Below are 19653 nucleotides of genomic sequence, written 5' to 3'. Positions count from 1 at the left end.
GTAAAGCGTTTGAACTGTTTCAAGTGAATTTGGAAAGTAGGTGGTTAGATTTAAACCAAGCTGTTTTTATATATATATATATATATATATATATATATATATATATATATATATATATATGTAATTTCATTTCAATTCAAATATGTATCCTAAGTAGGAGAAAAGGGATTCAATTATACCTTTCAGATATTTTGCATAAATCTGTTTTCTCGTGTAAGAAACAGAGTTTTCAGCTAGTCTTTTTATATTGATTTATGGTAAGGTATACATTATAGAGAGTTGTAATGATGTTTAAAAGTACGTATATATGCTGGGAGAAAAAAAAAAAAAACTTTCATCTCTATAATAAAATACTGTTTCAAGGCTTCGTGTGTCTCTCCTTCAGACCAAGGAACTCTGATGTGCACCTGGAATGACCGCCTTCAGTCATCACTATTTCAATCTCCTGACTACGATTCGTTGACGATATTTTCCTAATTATGGGCCTGCAACCAAACAACACTGGAACTGTTTCTACAGTGCTAAGAGTCCGAAACAACAAGTGTTCTGTCAGATTCGATTAACCCATCTCCAACCATAATGACTTCTTCCGTGATGTGAGTGTCATACTCAGGCCCGTATTTATATATTTATTTTGCGCCCCTGCACTCTAAATAGTTCCCTCCCCCCTCGCACAAACTCAGTGTCTCAAACAAGGAAACAAGCCGTGATTTTGCAAACATACCAGCTCTTGTTGGGTAGAAGTTTAGGTATAACAAGTTACAAAAGTTACAACGTAATATCAATTGCCTAATTCTCTCAGTGATGATTATAATGTGGTGTTCTGCCCGAAGGTGCCTGGGCAAAGTGAACCCATGGTAGTTCGCCATTGCCTTCCATGGAATGATGATGATGTACTAAGGACGAGACCTACAGCTAAACTTGGGATCCAAACCACTTGTGTTTCCACCGGGAATCGAACCCGGGACCCCTTGATTATAAGGCAACGAGCTAACCACTCATTCACTGGGGACACATTCTCTCAATACTGGCTTATTCATGTAGGTTTTAATTTACCACCCGAAGAAAATGCATTCTGTTAATTCTTAATCAACCATTATGTAATTTTTATATTTCATAATTTCACTTGAATTATGATTGAATTTCTTAAATATTACTCTTATCATTGTAATAGTGAAACATGGATTTAAAAAAAACAAAAAAAAAAACTAGGTAGTGTTTTTGACTTTATTTCGAACATATCACATAATTAAAGATTGGGTGATATCAATAAAAATAAGTAACTACTCCTGAGAAGCCCTGCTCGAGAATCGGAGTAACTACGCCTGGAGTAATCTCCTCTCTCAATTTCATATCAATAAAACAACCCACTACTCAGGTCTAGACTGCTCCAGATTTATGAACGGTCACTCGCGTTTCCTCTGCGCGTGGCAGTGAGTCGCATCAATCAAAGAAGTGATTACTCATTTCTCTCATCCGTCGCGCGGTCATTTCGCTGTTTTTAACCTATGGCGTAGTATCCTAAACGCCACGGAACGGGCAAGTAGCAACAACAGCTTCAATCAAAGTGCATTTGTGGATGTTATAAAAGAGTTTCCAGTGGTACTTTCAAACTCACAGTTACCAGAAGGTAAACGAAGGAAAGCCAAAGCTTTGAAGGCAATTACAGTGAAATGCAACGAAATATCAAATACATCGACGACTGAGACACAAATTCAAAAGAGAATCTTTAATATTCGAGCAAGAATTTAAAAAAAAAAAAAAAAAAAAAAAAAACCTGGAAACAAGAAAGTAACACTGAAACCATGGGAACAAATTAATTGGAGCTGATGTATCGAATCCAGCAATATCAAGATTAACATGACAGGTGCATATCACGTGTTGTTCAAGGTCTTTGTAGATTGTTTGGCTTTTAAGAACGAAATCAGACACTTGGCCCCTTTTAAAAAAACGTCAAGCCACTCACGTCATAAAGCACATCTATCTAATTGCGTTTTCCACACCACACGTGTCTCCTTTCGCCTTGACATAAACAAAATACATTCTCATGTATACACCCTTCCTATCAACGTTGAGTTGAGTTGATTTTAAGTTTAACGTCCTTTTCAGTAGCGAGGCTATATGGGACTGGACCTACTGATTAACGTGGAATTTGAACCACATGAACTCCCGCTTGGAATCAAACGCGGGTCTCCCATGCCAAAGGCATGTACGCTAACCGCTTAGCCACGAATGAGCTCTTCCTATTAGTGTATTCGTCTCCAACATACTAGGTTTCTTTATTGCCACGTGTGTATAGTCAAGTGCTCCGATAGCACCTGGAAATGTATATTGTTCTTGCCACTCTGCCTTTGCTGTTTGCATATTACGCACACTTCTGGATTTTCAGATTTCGCAATAATCGCATCCACTACACTTGTAGTAGTCATAGACAAGAGTACCTTGAGCCACACGAGAATCCCCTGACATTCCGACCTGGAATCCTGGATCACTCACGTAACGCAAGAAAACCCACATCTTTTCCTCATTACGTAGTGCACCACCCCGAATTTCGGTTGATTCTCCTAAAAAAATGTTGTGCTAATCATTCTACATTTTCCTTCATGAACCTATAATGTTTTTTGTAATCTTCATTTGCAACATTTCTATGCAGTTTACAAGTTTTCTGCGTAGCAAAACAATCATATACTCTGCCATATTTCGCACGGAGTCACCTATTTAGCTTGCTCCACAAATTTGGAGAAGTTACTAGCATCACAGAGGAGTCTTTGGTTTTTATTGATATCAAACGCGGAGTAGTTACTCACTCGAGAATAGAGGTGTGGTTATTTCAAAAGGGCGGGGCTTCTCCGAGGTCAGCCGAGACGAGTAGTGCTCAGTTCTCTTTTTATTGATACCAATGCGAGTAACTACTACAAAATTGGGAATAATGAGTAACTTCTCCGTTTTATTGATATCACCCATTATAGTGAGTTCAGTAGAAAGCATTTCATAAAACTTTATATGTAAAAAATTATGCTAGTTTACATAATGAGTGTAGATTCTTTCATATGTTTTTTAAGTTACTCGAACGAATAAGACAAACTCTTTCCAACGTATGTGCAAATGAACTTTTCTCCTGTATGCATTTTCTTTTCTCATTAAAGTTGAATTCATGACCATTATTAGAGTTGAATTCATAGTTTTTGGGGTCGCTGAGATGAATAGTGACAGTTTTAACCAAATTCAGCTTCAAGGTCATACTTCAGTCTCCAGGGAGGGGGCGAGATTTAAAAGTAATCGTAAACGACAGATATTAGTGTTGAATTCATAGTTTTGGAGGTCGCTGAGTTTAATGGTATCAGTATCCATGATGATCAAGTTCATCACCCCCCCCCCCCCTTGGGGTGGGAAAGAATGACTTTTTAAATTAATCAGATAAGCTAGCTAATTTTAGTAACTACGGTAATTAGAGCGAATTAAACACGTTAACATATTTTCTCGCGCTTGCGCGGGACTCTGTGGGTTGTTAGTTTTAAATATTACTTTAACGTGAATCTTAAAAAAAAAGAATTCCAAAATTCTTGCCGTCCCTAAATTCTGCAGCGCTGTGCTTGGGCACAGAATAGTACTTACCTAAATACGGGCTTGGTCATACTTGAACATGTTGAGACAGCAAATGTACAAACAGTGTGCATTTTTTTTTCTACTTATGATGTGTACTGTATGTCTTGGCCTTCCAGGGGACAGTATCATCTCTCAGTAACTATGTTAATCCTCTTGTCTGTACAGTCCCATCATTATCAACTTAACATCAAGCAATTTAATCGTGCAAAACACCATCGGAAACAAAAATCTTCTGACCCGAATTTCCTCGTTCAGCATCATTCCCAACACTTATTTATACAAAAAATTAGGGATGGCCAAAATTTTCCGGAATCCGGATTCCGGAAATTTTGTTTTCCGGAATCGGAAAATTTACTTTCCGGAATTCGGAAAAATTCCGGATTTCGGAAAAATTCCGGAATTCGGAAAAATTCCGGAATTCAGAAAAATTCCGGATTTCGGAAAAAATCCGGAATTCGGAAAAATTCCGGATTTCGGAAAAAATCCGGATTTCGGAAAAATTCCGGAATCCAGAAAAATTCCGGATTTCGGAAAAATTCCGGAATTCGGAAAAATTCCGGAATCCAGAAAAATTCCGGAATTCGGAAAAATTCCGGAATTCAGAAAAAATCCGGAATTCGGAAAAATTCCGGATTTCGGAAAAATTCCGACATTCGGAAAAAATCCGGAATTTAGAAAAAATCGGAATTTAGAAAAAATCGGAATTTTTCCGAAATCCGGAATTTTTCCGATTTTACTTTCTGGATTCCGGAAAGTAAAAATTCTGGAATTGGCCATCCCTAGCTAGTAGCTGTTAAAAGAGAAACACAATAATGAATATATATACTGTATTAGTTTCTTGTAGTTGGATATGTCTTTATCACTTACGTAGACAATTGCTACTGCAGTTATTTACTGTTTTATAAGGAAGGGCTTATTTTCACACACAAAAAAGTCGCCGGTATGTCTCAAACATTATCGCGTTCCCACCTGCAGCTGCTCCAAAGCACTGCAAACTACTTTATAACCAGACGAAAGGCAGTGGAGGAAAAGAAATCTCAACAAATATTCTAATAACATTCGCTTATTGTCAACATACCTACAGTGAGCGCAGAAAGTGTTCGTACACCGTGCATACTTTATATTGAAAACAGCTAGCATGAGAACGGGAGGTGGAAAATATATATATAACCAGAATTAAGACTACACATTCATACATTTTATTTCTATATACAAGAGAAAGGCCAAACAAACACAATCACTGTTTTGTTCAGAAGAAAAGAGAGATTTCCTTTTTTGTAAACGCAAAATGTCACCGTACACTTATGCTTGAATTAGTGCTTATAAAGTATATTACGTTATTTGATATTTTGTGGGATTACCCTGTGCGTTAATGATTGTCTGTAGTCTTCGTGGCATTGATTTCACCTGTAGTAGTTCGTAGTTCTGTAGCTTCGGGACTGATTATGTCCCATTCTTCTTGAATAGCTTTTCTTAGGCCTTCTTTAGTAGAGACAGGGCCGGCGCGAGAGAGGGTCGAGCCGTGCCACCGCCCAGAGCGGCAAGTCTAATGGGCGGCAAAATTTGAAAAAGAAAAGAATACTATCAAAATATAATGCTTCGTAATAGGCTCACATGGAAAAATAAGATTGTGTTAACCTGAGAATGTAATTGAACTTACTTTACTCACATTCAAGAAAATACTCTCTCAGGAAATTCAGAGCATTCCTCCTCGTTTTCAATTATCAAACTACTAGCCACAGGTATCTCGTTCAATATTTCCCTTGTAGCAGTGTAGATAGGATTTTGAGCTAGAGTGCATAAGATTATCACGGTGTCTTTTTATATTTTTTTCTATTCAATAATGTTCTAACGCTCCGCTCCAAGTATGCAAAAGGTACACTCCCACTTGAGACAGGCCGTTCTAGCCTGTAGCATCCAGGGGCGGATTCAGGACGAACTACTGGGGGGGCGGTGGGTTGTAATACTGCTACTTAGAGCTACTTTTAAGAGCTTCAAAAAATAAACTATATAATTTATTTATATATAAAATAAAAAAGTTTCCTCTTCTGGGGGGGCAATCGCCCGATCGCCCCCCCTGGATCCGCCCCTGGTAGCATCTAGAGACATTTAGGTTCTAATAGCGAGTTTTTGACCAATTTACAAATTGTTCATTCCGAATATAGTAAATCGTACAGCGTATTATTTCTTGAGAAATGTCTCATTTTTTGTATAGCTAAAAAAAGTTTATGACTTTTTTTTCTGCGTCAGTTCAACGTTAGGCCATACTAAAGGAACATATTAGTAGTCTCACTTTAAAATCATAATCCACCACAAGGTGGGAGAGCCGAATTGATGCTCTGACGCAGTTATCAAATATAGGAAGTTTATGATGCCTTACTTCAAATAAGTAATGACAATAGAACCGATAGAATGGTCGTCCACGATGCTCTGTGTATAGCAAACCAGCTGAGTTACTTTTCTTTCCTTTACTCACTCGTTGTCTGATATGACTTTAAAGCATTGATTATCATGTGTTGGATGCAGTAGGATTTCTTGAAAATATATCTGGGTACTTTGAGAGGAGCAGAAATTATGCAAAGTTTAAATCTTACTTAGTTGATACGATGGACTTGGCATCAGCATTAGATACGGGTGATCCACTGATACGTAATACAGTGCAAGCTCGAAGTCGAAAGAAAAGACAGTTTCAGTACGAGGCAGAGGATGAAGCTACTGAAAACATCCACAAACAAGATACAAGATCGATTTTTATTACAAAGTTCTAGAAGTGATTGTGTTAGCTTTTAAGAGAAAGATTTGAGCAACTTAAACATCACAGCGAGTATTTCAATTTTCTTTGCGATATAAGTAATCGTAAAGATATAGCCTACCACCTGAACTTTTTGTCTGAAAAGTGTACTAAACTTACCATCATTTTAACACACGAAGAATTGAAAGATATTAACCCCAGTGATTTGAAAGACAAACTGAAAGTGTTATCCACTATAATTAAGCCTGTGAAAGTTCACAAATAATAATAATAATAATAATAATAATTTAGGAACATGACTTTGCTCCCAATGTTAGTATTGCACGTAGAATTTTGTTAATCTTGCCTGTAACAGTGACAAGTGGAGAAAGAAGTTTTTGGAAACTTAAGTTTATTAGAAACTATCTACACTCTTCTATGTCTGAAACACGCTTGAGTGGTCTAGCGACGATATCAATAGAACACAAATTGGCTAAAACATTGGACTACGTGATGTGATAAAGGAATTTGCTCATATCAAAGCAAGAAAAGTTTCTTTCAATTAAGGTATGTTAAATTTATGTATGTCTATTGTGTTTTAGTACATTATAAGGCTTAAGCTAATCACTTACATTTACCATAATTATCTGATTTACTGTATTATCTTCTTGCTCCATACTTTGTTGAAAACGCCTTTTGATATAAAATAAGCCTAAAAATTAAAATTCTTAGTCATGATTAAAGTATATTTTTAAAATTTTATTTTCTGTATGCGCTGCTCTATATTACAGATATACAGCGAAATCGAGCATACTGAATATTGTGTCAGTATAGAGTCGTTTAAATATTACGTGAACATTCCAGAAAGGTAGTTCTTTTTTTTTTTTTTTTTTTGTTTGTTTGTTTGTTTACTTTTCCATTTTATACATGTTTTTAAATGACACTTGAACGTTATCTGTCAAAATAAGGTTTGCGGATTAAAGGGGCGGCATGTGAAAGCACCGCCCAAGGCGGCAAAATTGCTAGCGCCGGCCCTGAGTAGAGAAGCTGTGCCTTCTGATTGTTGTCTCCAGAACAGACCATAGATGTTCTATGGGGTTCATATCTGGGGATTGGGAAGGTGTGCGAAGCTGTTTCAAGGTATTATAGAGTAGCCACAATCGAGTATTTTCCGCTGTATGTTTGAAGTCGTTGTCTTGCTGAACAATAAATTGTTTTCAAGAACCATCTTCTGCGCACTAGTATGGAGATTTTCCTTTAATATGTTGATATACACTTTGTGGATCATCACTCCATCGATAAGGTGGAGACGACCCACTCCTGAGGCACTCATACAACCCCAGACGAGCACGGACCCTCCTCCGTGTCTTACTTTAGGGACGAGATTTTGAGGATTCATCTCTGTATTCACCTTGCGCCATACAATACGCCTCCCATTGGACTCGATAAAGTTAAATTTACTTTCGTCCGAAAATATGACCCTATTCCAGAAAGAAGCCTGATCCCTTATCTTTATACTCTTTTTCAAACTTTAGTCTCTTTATACGATTTGTCTTGTTCACCCAGAACATTTTCCTGGCTATCCGACCATGATACCTTGCAAATATTCCGCACTGTACTGGCTGATACTTTAACACCGCGTGTTTCCAGATCCGTTGCCAATTGCACAGCACTATTTTTTGGAACCTTTTTTCTTTCCCTAATAATGTAACGTTTATCTTGTTCACTCAACACTCTTGGTCTTCCAGTTTTTTTTTTTTTTTTTTTTTTTTTTTTTTTTTTTTTTTTTTTTTTTTTTTTTTTTTACACAGTGATAGAAACATTATACATCGCAATTATTGTTTGTACTGTTGAACGAGGCCTGTCTGCAAGGTTTGCTATCTTTCTCAAAGACTTACCCTTCTTATGCAATTTAATAATTACTTTTCTTGTCTCCTCATTTGTTTCTGTTCGGTTGCTTCCCACTTTGACAGCCCACCGTGCAGTTTTTTCACTTCTATTCACAACTAAACTCATTCTGTTACTCGTCATGCTATACAGAGGTGTATACCCAGGTGAATACTAGTGAACCCCAGTTGTGGTATCTTTGTTTCGTATTCGTACGTCAGGTGTACGATCACATTTTGCGTCTACTCTATACACTTTCTACGGAATTTATTTACTTTCTGACCATTAAATTTGTCTTTGTGGTTCTTTATTGATATATTCATAAAGCTTAGTTTTCATTATTCATATTGTGTGTGTTATTACACTTCTTAAATTTTCTGTTTCTTTTTCGCAGGCATTCTCGTTTCAATAGCATAGGTGTACGAACACTTTCTGCGCTCACTGTATGTACAGTAAATACAAATTTATAATTTTTGAGGGGGGCGCGGTGGCTCAGTGGTAGAGCGTTCACCTCTGGTGCTTGGGGTCCCGGGTTCGATCCCAGCCCCCGCCAAGTGAACTTTGTGGTGGACAAACACCGTGCTCGTGGGTTTTCTCGGGGTTCTCCCGTTTCCTCCCACTTTCTTCATTCCACCATTTCACTCATCTCTCATAATCACCGTCTCCTTTAGCCTAACCGGCATAACCGTGGGACGTAAAACTCAAAGATTTCATTTTTCATTTTTATAATTTTTGACTTTACGAAGTGTACAATGTAATTGTTCAATAATTAACATAAGCAGGCATTCATTAATTTATATTAATATAATAATTAATAAAACTAATAAGCGGGTGATTGATGACTCAGTGGTAGAGTTTTCATCTATGGTATTCTAACCCAGGACATGTGGGTTTTCGATGGCTAATTTTGTGTTCGAAAATTTTCCCGGTGGAAGGCCTACCTTTCTTATATTTGTTCCATCATCACTCATTAACGAATTTAGTTTATCAAAACTCTATAGCCATATATTCATTCTGTCCGTCAGTGAAGCAAACAGTCTCAAGAACTATCTGATGGATTACCAATCAATTTTGGCCATGATGTACAGAGTCAATAGTTAAGAATCGAGTTCCCTGATAAATGTAATATTCAAACCGGAAGCGGTACAAATCAACCATTTCCGGTTTTAACGTTAATCATTATATAGTAAATATGGTAATAGATAGCGAGAAGCGGTTTCCAGTAATCGACATATATATAACATTCATGTAGATAGAATGTTACCCAATTTGTGCATGTGCTGAAAATAATGAGCTTAGGTATTTAGAGAGCATTTTCCACTTTAGAAAATGTGTGCTTGGTAAAGAATGTAGAGAATTAGCTGAGTCAGGCATGTAGCTAGAATATGGTAATAGGAAGGGGGGGGGGGGTCTGTCACGAAATACTGTGGTTATTTACCAGGGGCTCAATCATTCTAAACTATTCTATTGGCAACATATATTGGTTCGTTTAGCCAAGATTTCTAATGGGGGGATGATATGAAATACTGTGGTTACACACCAGAGGCTCGATCAATCTAAATATTTTACTGACAACATACCCATATTGATTGGTTAGGACAATAAAATGAGGATATATTAGTAAGTATTTTAATAAGAAGCTATGAAGAAATCTCTAGTAAAAGAATATAAAAAAAGTATTGAAAAAGATATAGTTTTCCGAGGTCATTCGAACGGTGTCGAGAATTTTGCGTCTGGGAAATTTGCGCCCTACCTCAAGAACAGGGAAAATTGCGCCTGCGATGTACCTCCACCGGGAAGTTGAGCCCTGCGAAATAAAAGAACCTATTGGAGCTTACGCATTTGCTCGGAGGGGCTGACATTACAGCATAAACAATCCTCCCCCCACAACCATGCCATTTGTGATTTATTTTCATTGTGGCTATATAAGGGGAGAATAAACTTCAATATAAGCCAAAAGAACACAACGAATCAACGCAATCACTGCTTCTTCCAGAGATGATTTTGGGGGAACACTGGCCTCCCCAGAGCTCTCAGAGTGCCCCCTCGGAGGAGACCAAAATAATACGTCTATAATATAATAATAAATAGAATAGTACCAGCAGTGACCCCCCTCCGGAATACTAAGTGTGCCCCCCGGAAAATGTTTTTCTGAAAGAATGACTGAACGCAATTGTGTGTTTGAATTCCAGCAAGTAAACACACTGTACATAGTTTTCTTGATAATATTACTGAACTGATTTTACATTCACTTTACATTTTCTTTTCTATATTTTGTGTCCTGAAAAGCCAAACAACTCGCAAGGATTGTGAACAGAGATATCTGGGTAGAGCCAAACAGCCTTTTGTAGATTAAATTATACTCTTTGATTATATTAATAATTATATATCAGTCATTTATACTTTTTTGTAAATTTTGTAGTATAATGAAAAATTGTATTTGTATGGATTGCCCTTTAGTGAACTAAAATTGTATTTTTTTCATTTGTTCGGAATATTATAACGGATGGAGTAACTCACTGAGACGATGATAGGCAAGCCTAGTTCAAGTGTGAGTGGAAGTTACTTTACACAATACAAAAATAAGTTGAATTGTAGGGCGCTAACATCCCAGTGCAAATATATAGCTGGCGCATTTTCCCCTCTTTTTGGGGTAGGGCGCAAACATCCCAGTGCAAATATATTGCGAGCGCATTTTTTCCTATTTTTGTGGTAGGGCGCAAATTTCCTGGGCGCAAAATTCTCTCATTCAAGGAAAATATAATGTCCGTGAAGTTGACAAGCCACTTATGTCAGACTCCATTTCGACTTTAAACGTCGCTAGTGCTACGTTAGTGTTCGATAGTGACGCAAATCGTTAGTACTTCACAGATAACGTGTGCTTTTTAAATAATGGATATAGGTCTTCTAACTGCATGCCAACACGCCCACTTCTAAGAATCATCTCAAAAATGAGGTTAACCGTTAGAGCAAGTAAGTGCTCATTAGTGCCATTAACATTAATGCCTCCATCGTACGGCCCTTTGAGTAATGATAATAGCACGCTCTTTGCTAGTCTCAATGCGTCCCTATATTCTCGCGAACATTCTGACGTGCCCAAGTTAGTTACTTTTTTTTTTTTGCAACTATTGTTTATCTGTTATTGTTTATTGCTAGTCTGCAGAGTAGTCCTTACATTAATATGCCATTGTACTTGATAATCATTGCGTATTTACAAGCAGTTTGTTATTACTGTTAGAAGATATCAAAAAACAACAGATAAAATCTACTACTTAACGGTTCACATTTTTCTTTTACAGTACATAAACGATTAATAATAATAATAATAATAATAATAATAATAATAATAATAATAATACTATTCCAGCATAAAAGTTATCAATTGCATCCCACTGGCAACAAGCGACGGATATTTTAACTTCACAAAAATTAGTTTCTCACGATTTTCTGGAAAACTACGTATAACATCTTCATTATGTCAAGTTGTTTATCTCAGTGTGATATATGTCTTACCTCTAGACAATATCACAGTAAAACAAAAATTAAATATTAGAAGTACATCGTACTTTTGGACTACATCTCATTAACCATGGGAAGATTGAGTAGTGTATACTTTAGGATGTAAGTTTCAGCTTAACTTGCATCATACATTCTTAGGATTACAAAAAGGAAATTTGTTCGTTTGCGTTTGAACAAAATTCTTAGGATTACATAAAGAAAAATTTTTTTTCCGAATTCCGGAATTTTTCCGAAATCCGGATTTTTTCCGAATTCCGGAATTTTTCCGAAATCCGGATTTTTTCCGAATTCCGGAATTTTTCCGAATTCCGGATTTTTTCTAAATTCCGGAATTTTTCCGAATTCCGGAATTTTTCCGATTTCCGGATTTTTTCCGAATTCCGGAATTTTTCCGAAATCCGGATTTTTTCTAAATTCCGGAATTTTTCCGAATTCCGGATTTTTTCTAAATTCCGGAATTTTTCCGAATTCCGGATTTTTTCTAAATTCCGGAATTTTTCCGAAATCCGGAATTTTTCCGAAATCCGGAATTTTTCCGAATTCCGGAATTTTCCGATTTTACTTTCCGGATTCCGGAAAGTAAAAATTCCGGAATTGGCCATCCCTACAAAAAATCATCCTTAGATAGAAATTGGAAGACACTTGAGCATTATCGTATCTGCAACCCCTCTTCCCTTCACTCTCCCTCAAGGTCTTAACGTTTGCGGTTACTGCAGTCACTCCCCTATCTTTACTTTATTTCATTTTCTTTTTTTAATAACGTTTTCTACATTTATTTTTTATTCTCCTTCATTAATGTTACTACATTTTAAATATTCCTATGTAATTAATTTTTTATTATTCTTGTTAATTTACTCCATTTTGGACTTTGAATTATACTATCTATAGGTATGGAAAGTCTGTTTATCTGTCGATAGGTATCAGAGGAAAAACGGCAAGTTAGAGCAAGAAATGATATATGGATTCAGGTTTTTAAAAAATGATACAAACCCCTTTCTGTATCCTCTTATTCAAACCGGAAGCGGTTGAAATTAACCATTTTCGGTTTCAACGTTGATCTCTGTAGAACAAAGCGATAATAGATAACGAGAAACTTTTTTTTATTTTTTTTTTAAATTGACTCAACATTCCAAGAATAGATTTTATCTCCACCCGTTTCTCTCTATTCGTACCGGAACTGTAGAAATTTATGCTGTTCGATTTCTGATTTCAATGCTGTTCATCATAGAGCAAAAACAACAATAGACAACGAGAAGCGAGTGATTTTTTGATCTGGATTTATTGTTGCAAGAGTAGGCTTTTCTTCCTCGGGCATCTTCCTAGAAAAGCCAGAAGCAAGAATGGTAATATGCAGCGAGGCATTGGTAGTTCGTGTGGTTTCATCGTCTTTTCTGTTGCACCCGGAAGTGATAGATCTTCCACTTTCTGTTTTAGTATTGAATCTCCATAATCTAGAAGTCTGCTATTTCTGTAATGTCAAACGAAACTAACTTGTTTATTAATTTATATTTTCCAGTTCTGGTTGTTTCTTCCGGTACTTTCATCAGCCTGTCCACTATATTAGTGTTATCTTCCTCAAGTCTTTCCATTTCAATCTGGCCGGACTCTCCTTATCTGATGAAGCGTTTAGCGGAAAGTTTTTTAGTGTACCTTATTTAGTGTTTGATAATATTTTCATTATTTTCTGATAAGATGTATAAGGCATATAGAACACGATTTAATGTATAAGTTTTTTATGATTTTGATTCATCTAGCATACGTCATCGTCAGCGGAGACCCAGCCTCCACCAACTAGTGTAAGCGAGATAGTCCCTGGAGATCCAGTGCACGTTGTTGACAAGAGAACAACAGATTCACTACTAGAAGAAACCATGGCTGCCTTAGAAGCTCAGGTAAAAGAAAGCTAAATAATAATAATATGATAAATAAAACTTCCCTTTCCAAATTATTTCAACTCTCACTTTGTGATACATAGGGAGAATATTGAATAATATGTCTCCGTTTAATGGGAAGATGCGTATTATAGTTTCATTAATTTGTCTCCCAGTGATTTAAGGTACATGAAGTTACAGGTTTTGTACATTACAAAGAGGGGCCAAGAAAGATAATTAGTTCCTTGTACTCAGTCATGTTGTTTCTACTAGTAGGAAGATGCCCTATAATGTAATTAATTCATCAGAGAAGTTATTTCCTAAGACACTGTTGATGGAGGCAGAAAGCCATTGAAACTGTTTGCAAATTTTCATTAAACAGAGGCTTAAAGGAGTATTCCGTTATTTATTTTAACCCCCTCCAACTGATCTTGAAAATTTGTAGATAAATTAGTAGACTTTTCAAAAATAAGAAAGGTTCATAGACATTAATAAAATGTTTCATTTGTTGGTTAATAAGTTTTGTTGAAAATGAACATATTTAAGTATTTTTAAAGTTCCTATTTATAATCATACTTATAATTTATTCGTATTCGTATTTTTATAACTAAACTAGTTAGTTGGGTTTGCATTTGATATATTTGGTCTAGGAATTAATTCGTGCGGGTGGACAAGAGATGGCGCAACGAACGGAGCGTCCCACAGTTCCGTGTATCCACACATGTGTTGCAAACCCCTGTCATCGCGTATCGTTCGTAGTATAGGGCAGTGGATTAAAGCGTCAACAACACCAGTTTGTAGTTAAGTGAACATGGCGCAATTTGTGCCTGATAAAGTGTTTTTGCGGGGTGTCCTGCTGCATTACTTTAACATGCAGAAAAGTGCGACTGAAAGTCATCGTATTTTGGTGGAAGTGTATGGTGACCATGCTCTAGCTGAGCGAACGTGTCAGAAGTGGTTTGCACGGTTTAGAAGTGGTGATTTCGGCTTGGCAGACCAAGAGCGAGCTGGACAGCCAAAAAAATTTCAAGACGAAGAATTGACAGCATTGCTCGAGCAGGATTCGTGTCAAACGCAGGAACAACTTGCAGCAGCATTAGGCGTTGATCAAACAACAGTCTCCAAACGCTTGAAAGCCATAGGAATGATTCAAAAGATGTCACATTGGGTTCCACATTAATTGAAAGACAGAGACGTTGAAAGACGAAAAACCATTTGCGAATTGCTGCTTCAACGACAGCGCAGAAAGGGGTTTCTGCATCGAATTATTACGGGTGATGAGAAGTGGATCCATTACGAGAACCCTAAACGAAAAAAGGCCTGGGTGAAACCAGGTGAACCAGGTCCATCACAACCAAAACGAGATATTCACTGTGCAAAGGTTATGCTGTGCATATGGTGGGATATGAAAGGTGTGGTGTACTATGAGCTGCTGCAACCGGGTGAAACTATGAATGGAGAACGTTATCGACGACAATTAATGCGTTTGAAGCAAGCTCTGGCCAGAACACGACCAGAATGGGAGAACAGACATGATAAACTTATTGTTCAACATGATAACGCTCGCCCACATGTCGCAAAACCGGTCAAAACCTATTTAGAAAATGTCGGATGGGAAGTTTTACCCCACCCGCCGTATTCACCAGACGTTGCTCCTTCGGACTGCTACTTGTTCGATTGCATGAACAACGATTTGATTGGACAGCGGTTTACTTCTTCAGAAGATATCGAAACATGGGTCTCTGACTGGATCGCTTCCAAGGATGAGGACTTCTTTCGCCACGGAATCCGTACATTGCCTGGCAGATGGGCAAAAGTGGTGGCTAGCGATGGACAATATTTTTCTTAAGGTATTTATGTATTTTGTGTTTGTACTACAGCTTCAATGTGTGCGTACCAACCGCACGAATTAATTCCTAGACCAAATATATATTTTTTAAATATTTGATGAGCATATATTCCTCAAGTATTATACCTAGTTTCACATATAAAAGTATTCTGAATATCAGTTTGAACTTTGAAAATCAATTTCCGAATTTTACTTTTGTATTAAATTACTTCGGTAAGACCAAACAAAATTTTTACTTGTTCAGTGGTGAGTTAACACTTTTTTGATTTAATGTGTGTTCTTCATTTGTTTTAATAATGTATATGATTCTAATACGTTATCAATATTTATGCAGTTTACTTCAGTGTAGGGTATCAATAAATCCTGCAGATCTTTTTCATATGCATTATAGAATCGTTGCATTTTTGTAGTAGTTTCTTATGTTTTTCTTATATGGTCATATGCCTTACAGTATATCACTGCATTATGTGCATTCTATCCCTTGCTCTAACTGTACGCACAGTGCGAAGAAGAAAGAACAGCTGTGATTCTTCTATCGATTGGGCGGGCCAGGGGAGATTTAGTTCATCTTGATGTTCATGAAACTACGCCTCAACAGCTCCAGCAGCGTGAATTGACACATTGTTATCTTAAGAAGTTGTCATTGGTCGGAAAAACATCAGGACCATAGGATGTATGTGGTCACCTAAGTTATTCACATAATCATTAGCAGTAATGCGTCGTCTTAGTTAATAACAAATCCACGGAATACTAGAAATTTGCGACCCACAGCATCATGCTCCGCCATATTTAATACTAGGAAGGAAAAAGTTTGGAGCATGAAATTCTTTGGGTATCCTCGATACTGAACACGATGTGTTGTTGGAAATAATATAAGAGAGGGACTCTATTATGCTGTTTCAATCATTGGCAGTCCATTTTGCATGCTCTCTGTACTGTTTTCTTCGCTTTAAAATATTATTAGCGGTCATGAGTGGTTTGGAAATTGTAGCCTGACCACAAATGCTATTGATTGAATTCCACAGTCAATTACTTTTCGTCAATGATATTTTATCATGAGTTGAGTTGGCCGTATTCATTTTGGACATTGTTTCTCACGACACATCTGAGACACTGGCCAGCATACATACGCTTGCACCAATTAACCGTACACTCTTTGAAACTCGACGAAATCTTCCGTTTTACATCAACACCGTGTGCTCGCTTCAACACCATACCTTCGTTCTACCCCGCATGGCGATTATCTAACACATCACTAACAACGAACAGACACTGCACATTTATCCTCAGTATTATCACCTCACATATGTTACATGTTTCAAATATTTTGATATACATAAATAGAGAGAAAAAAATCAGTGTTCTACCTAGAAAGAAATGTTAATTCACTTAAGCTAGTAGGTATTCGAACACAAAGCGAGTAGAACAGCGCTTGGATGGCTAGTTAAGGACATCTCTAACATTGAGACCAGTCTTAGTCTTCCCCCCCCCCCCCCCCCTTCTTAGATTGAATGCTTGAACTATTGAATGTAGTATTGAACTTTAAAATAAATGTTTTAAATATTTAACTCAAGAAATTGATTGAAATTACAGATATCCTGTTTTGTTTTGTAATAATCGTTAGTCAAGTAAATTTGATAACAATGCAATAAGGTTTCTTGCTTCTCTGACGGATGCATTTTTCTTCTTCTTCCCTCTTTTGTCAAGTTAAATGAAACTTAAAAAACATTTCACAGCTCGACGCGTTTTTATATACCCTGAATATTTTTCCTTTCATCTTCATGCTATAAGATTGAGCCAGTACTCAGCTTTGGGGTTTCAGTTTCACAACTGCAGCACTGAATACATATCGGCTAAAACAAAAATTCTTGTCATATCCTGTCATTGTGTTTGCCACCATAAAAACAATTCATTCTAGTTTTTAGTCTTCGCTGTGTGTTGGAGAGAGGGTATGAGTATGCAAAACTAACAGTTGGTTTTGTCATGTTCTCTCAATATCAGAGTACTTCTTCAAAGCCCCGAACACATAGTAATCCAAAGGCCAAATCGTAACTAGAACGGTAATAGGAACGATGATCTTCCTGTACTTCCCAGAGCGTAACGCACTTTTCTGTTTAAGCTGCTTCACTCGCAAGATATTAATTGTAATTGTCAGTGTCACTTTCCTTCCGGAACTGCTTCCTTTTTTTCATCACGGGCTCGTTTTTAACTATCTACTCAGTTGTGAACGTTTCTAAGGGCCCTGCATGTTACCCACGTACTCCACTAATCACCTCTGTATCGTAGCAGTTCTTACACCCTACTTCAATAAAAAACTAAATCGTCGCTCTCTGTTGCTGCTGATCGCTAAATAAACTGTCTGCTCACGCAATGCAGTCGTTAGAGAAATGCACAAATAGACCTCAGAAATTATTCTCTTTCGCCCTGTGTTGACGCCTGACAACAGAGACCTATGTACTACTTCTCAATGACTGTTATGCCAAAAATGGCGGACCGTAGATTCCTGGGACGAAGAAAGTGAAGATCAATATGGAACACCACTCGTATTCATAGTTTCCAGCTTAAGTGAAATAATGTGGGACGTTAAACTAAATGTTTTCCTAAACTTGATGAGTTTGCACCTTTTATTGAGTGTTAATATTTCCTGAAAATTTAACTCTACACTATTTTCTTGTCAGGTAATTCATACTACACAAGGTACTTTTAAAGTTCTTCGAGCATCCCCTGATCAAGTTGTTTGCATCCAGGATACGCATGAAATTAAAGTTCTTAACGAAGAAAATCTACTTCCGGTAAGATCCCTTTGTAGATAACTTTTAGAAATACTAATCATTGGAGATGTGGTTTATTTTTTCCACTAACTCTTTTGAAGTTGATGTGACGTAATACATTTTGTCTGCTTATTTTAAATGATACCATTAAAAGGAATGAAGGTTCATATATATAACTTCTAAGACATTTAGTTTGTATCAGTATATTGACAGAAGGTATTATTGAAACACTTCTATGTTTTCTATAATTTTTACGTGTTTGTTTCGAGTGAATCAATATAAGATGGAAGAAGGTAACTTGTTGTTGGAATGTTGTTTTAAGATAGAAGATAATATATGAAAATAATTATTAATCCATTTAAGGAACTCATACGAATCTGTCATCTGATATAACCGCGGTTATAACAAAAGTATATTCTGATTAGCTAGGTTGAAATGAAATTTGTTTTACGTCCCTATGCCCAATTATGCGTCACGGTATGGCTTGTAGGCTAGAGAAGCCAAATGAAAGAATTGATGGAACAAAAATATGGGAGAGAATGAGAGAACTTTGAGAAAATCCACAAACAAAATGTGTTGTTCACTACAAACTCGCATGACCAAAAGAGATTCCTCGCACCAGAGGTAAGCGCTAAATCTCATATTGAGCCACTGTGCCTTCCGTCAGATAAGTTATATTGTATTTATTTCTCCTATCCGTTTGTAGGAACTTTGGTTATTTTGGAAAGCACAAGATTCCTAAAAGCTTGCAAGAAATGGAATAGTAATCTGCCACTTGCGAGGCTAATGTTGTACTGCATGTTATTTCTGTATATCTCGAGCCTCTGTTAATGGATATTTTTTAAAAATTTTATTTATATTATTTATTTTTAAGCCTCTTTACTAATTTCCGATCAGATATAAATTAATTTTCCTATTTGTAGGTTTTACAGTCACATGGGCACTTCTTAACAACAGATACCAGTACTGAAGTCGAAGCACCAGAGTTTGGAGAACTTATTTCTGCAGATGGTACCGAACAAACCTTGACAATTGTTTCTGTGGATCCAATAGATGATGATGATGATGAAAACAGTATTACAATACAACCGTCTGATACTCAAGATTTAGATGGTGAAGAAGCGTTAAGGACTATTGTGGACGATGTAACTATAGAAAAAATAGATGAGGCTAGATTTTGTGAACCGAATAAATCTTAATATCACAGTCTTGTAGAAATCCTTGTAGATGTAACTTCGTGTACGCCTGTAAGTTCATGAAATATTTGTCTAAGTAGAGAAAGTGTAATATACCTTTTCCCAGTGAATCTTGTTTTCTATATATACGAATGCTGCAACTTTCTACAGATATTTTCTGCATGATTGACACAATTTGAACCAATTGTTTATTTTCAGTCGTTAATAGTACCAATTTCAATAA

At 36.7% G+C, this 19653-nt stretch overlaps 1 protein-coding gene across 3 annotated transcripts in view; it reads left to right on the top strand.

Moving 5' to 3' along the window:
* Positions 1 to 19440, top strand: part of LOC145694945 (protein BANP-like) — a 64427-nt gene extending 44987 nt beyond the window's left edge. For all 3 annotated transcript variants that reach the window (XM_081771731.1, XM_081771732.1, XM_081771733.1), the window contains exons 6-8: positions 13498 to 13635; positions 18142 to 18255; positions 19158 to 19440. In XM_081771731.1, coding sequence (XP_081627857.1) covers positions 13498 to 13635; positions 18142 to 18255; positions 19158 to 19433 — 528 coding nt within the window. In that variant the 3' untranslated portion in view covers positions 19434 to 19440. The remainder of the gene's footprint in view (positions 1 to 13497; positions 13636 to 18141; positions 18256 to 19157) is intronic.
* Positions 19441 to 19653: the final 213 nt, after the last annotated feature.

This window comes from Thermobia domestica, chromosome 9, assembly GCF_964235325.1.
Source record: "Thermobia domestica chromosome 9, izTheDome1.hap1.1, whole genome shotgun sequence".
NCBI lineage: Eukaryota > Metazoa > Arthropoda > Insecta > Zygentoma > Lepismatidae > Thermobia > Thermobia domestica.
Note: the sequence above shows the minus strand (reverse complement) of the source record. Positions and strands in the feature narration are given on the sequence as shown.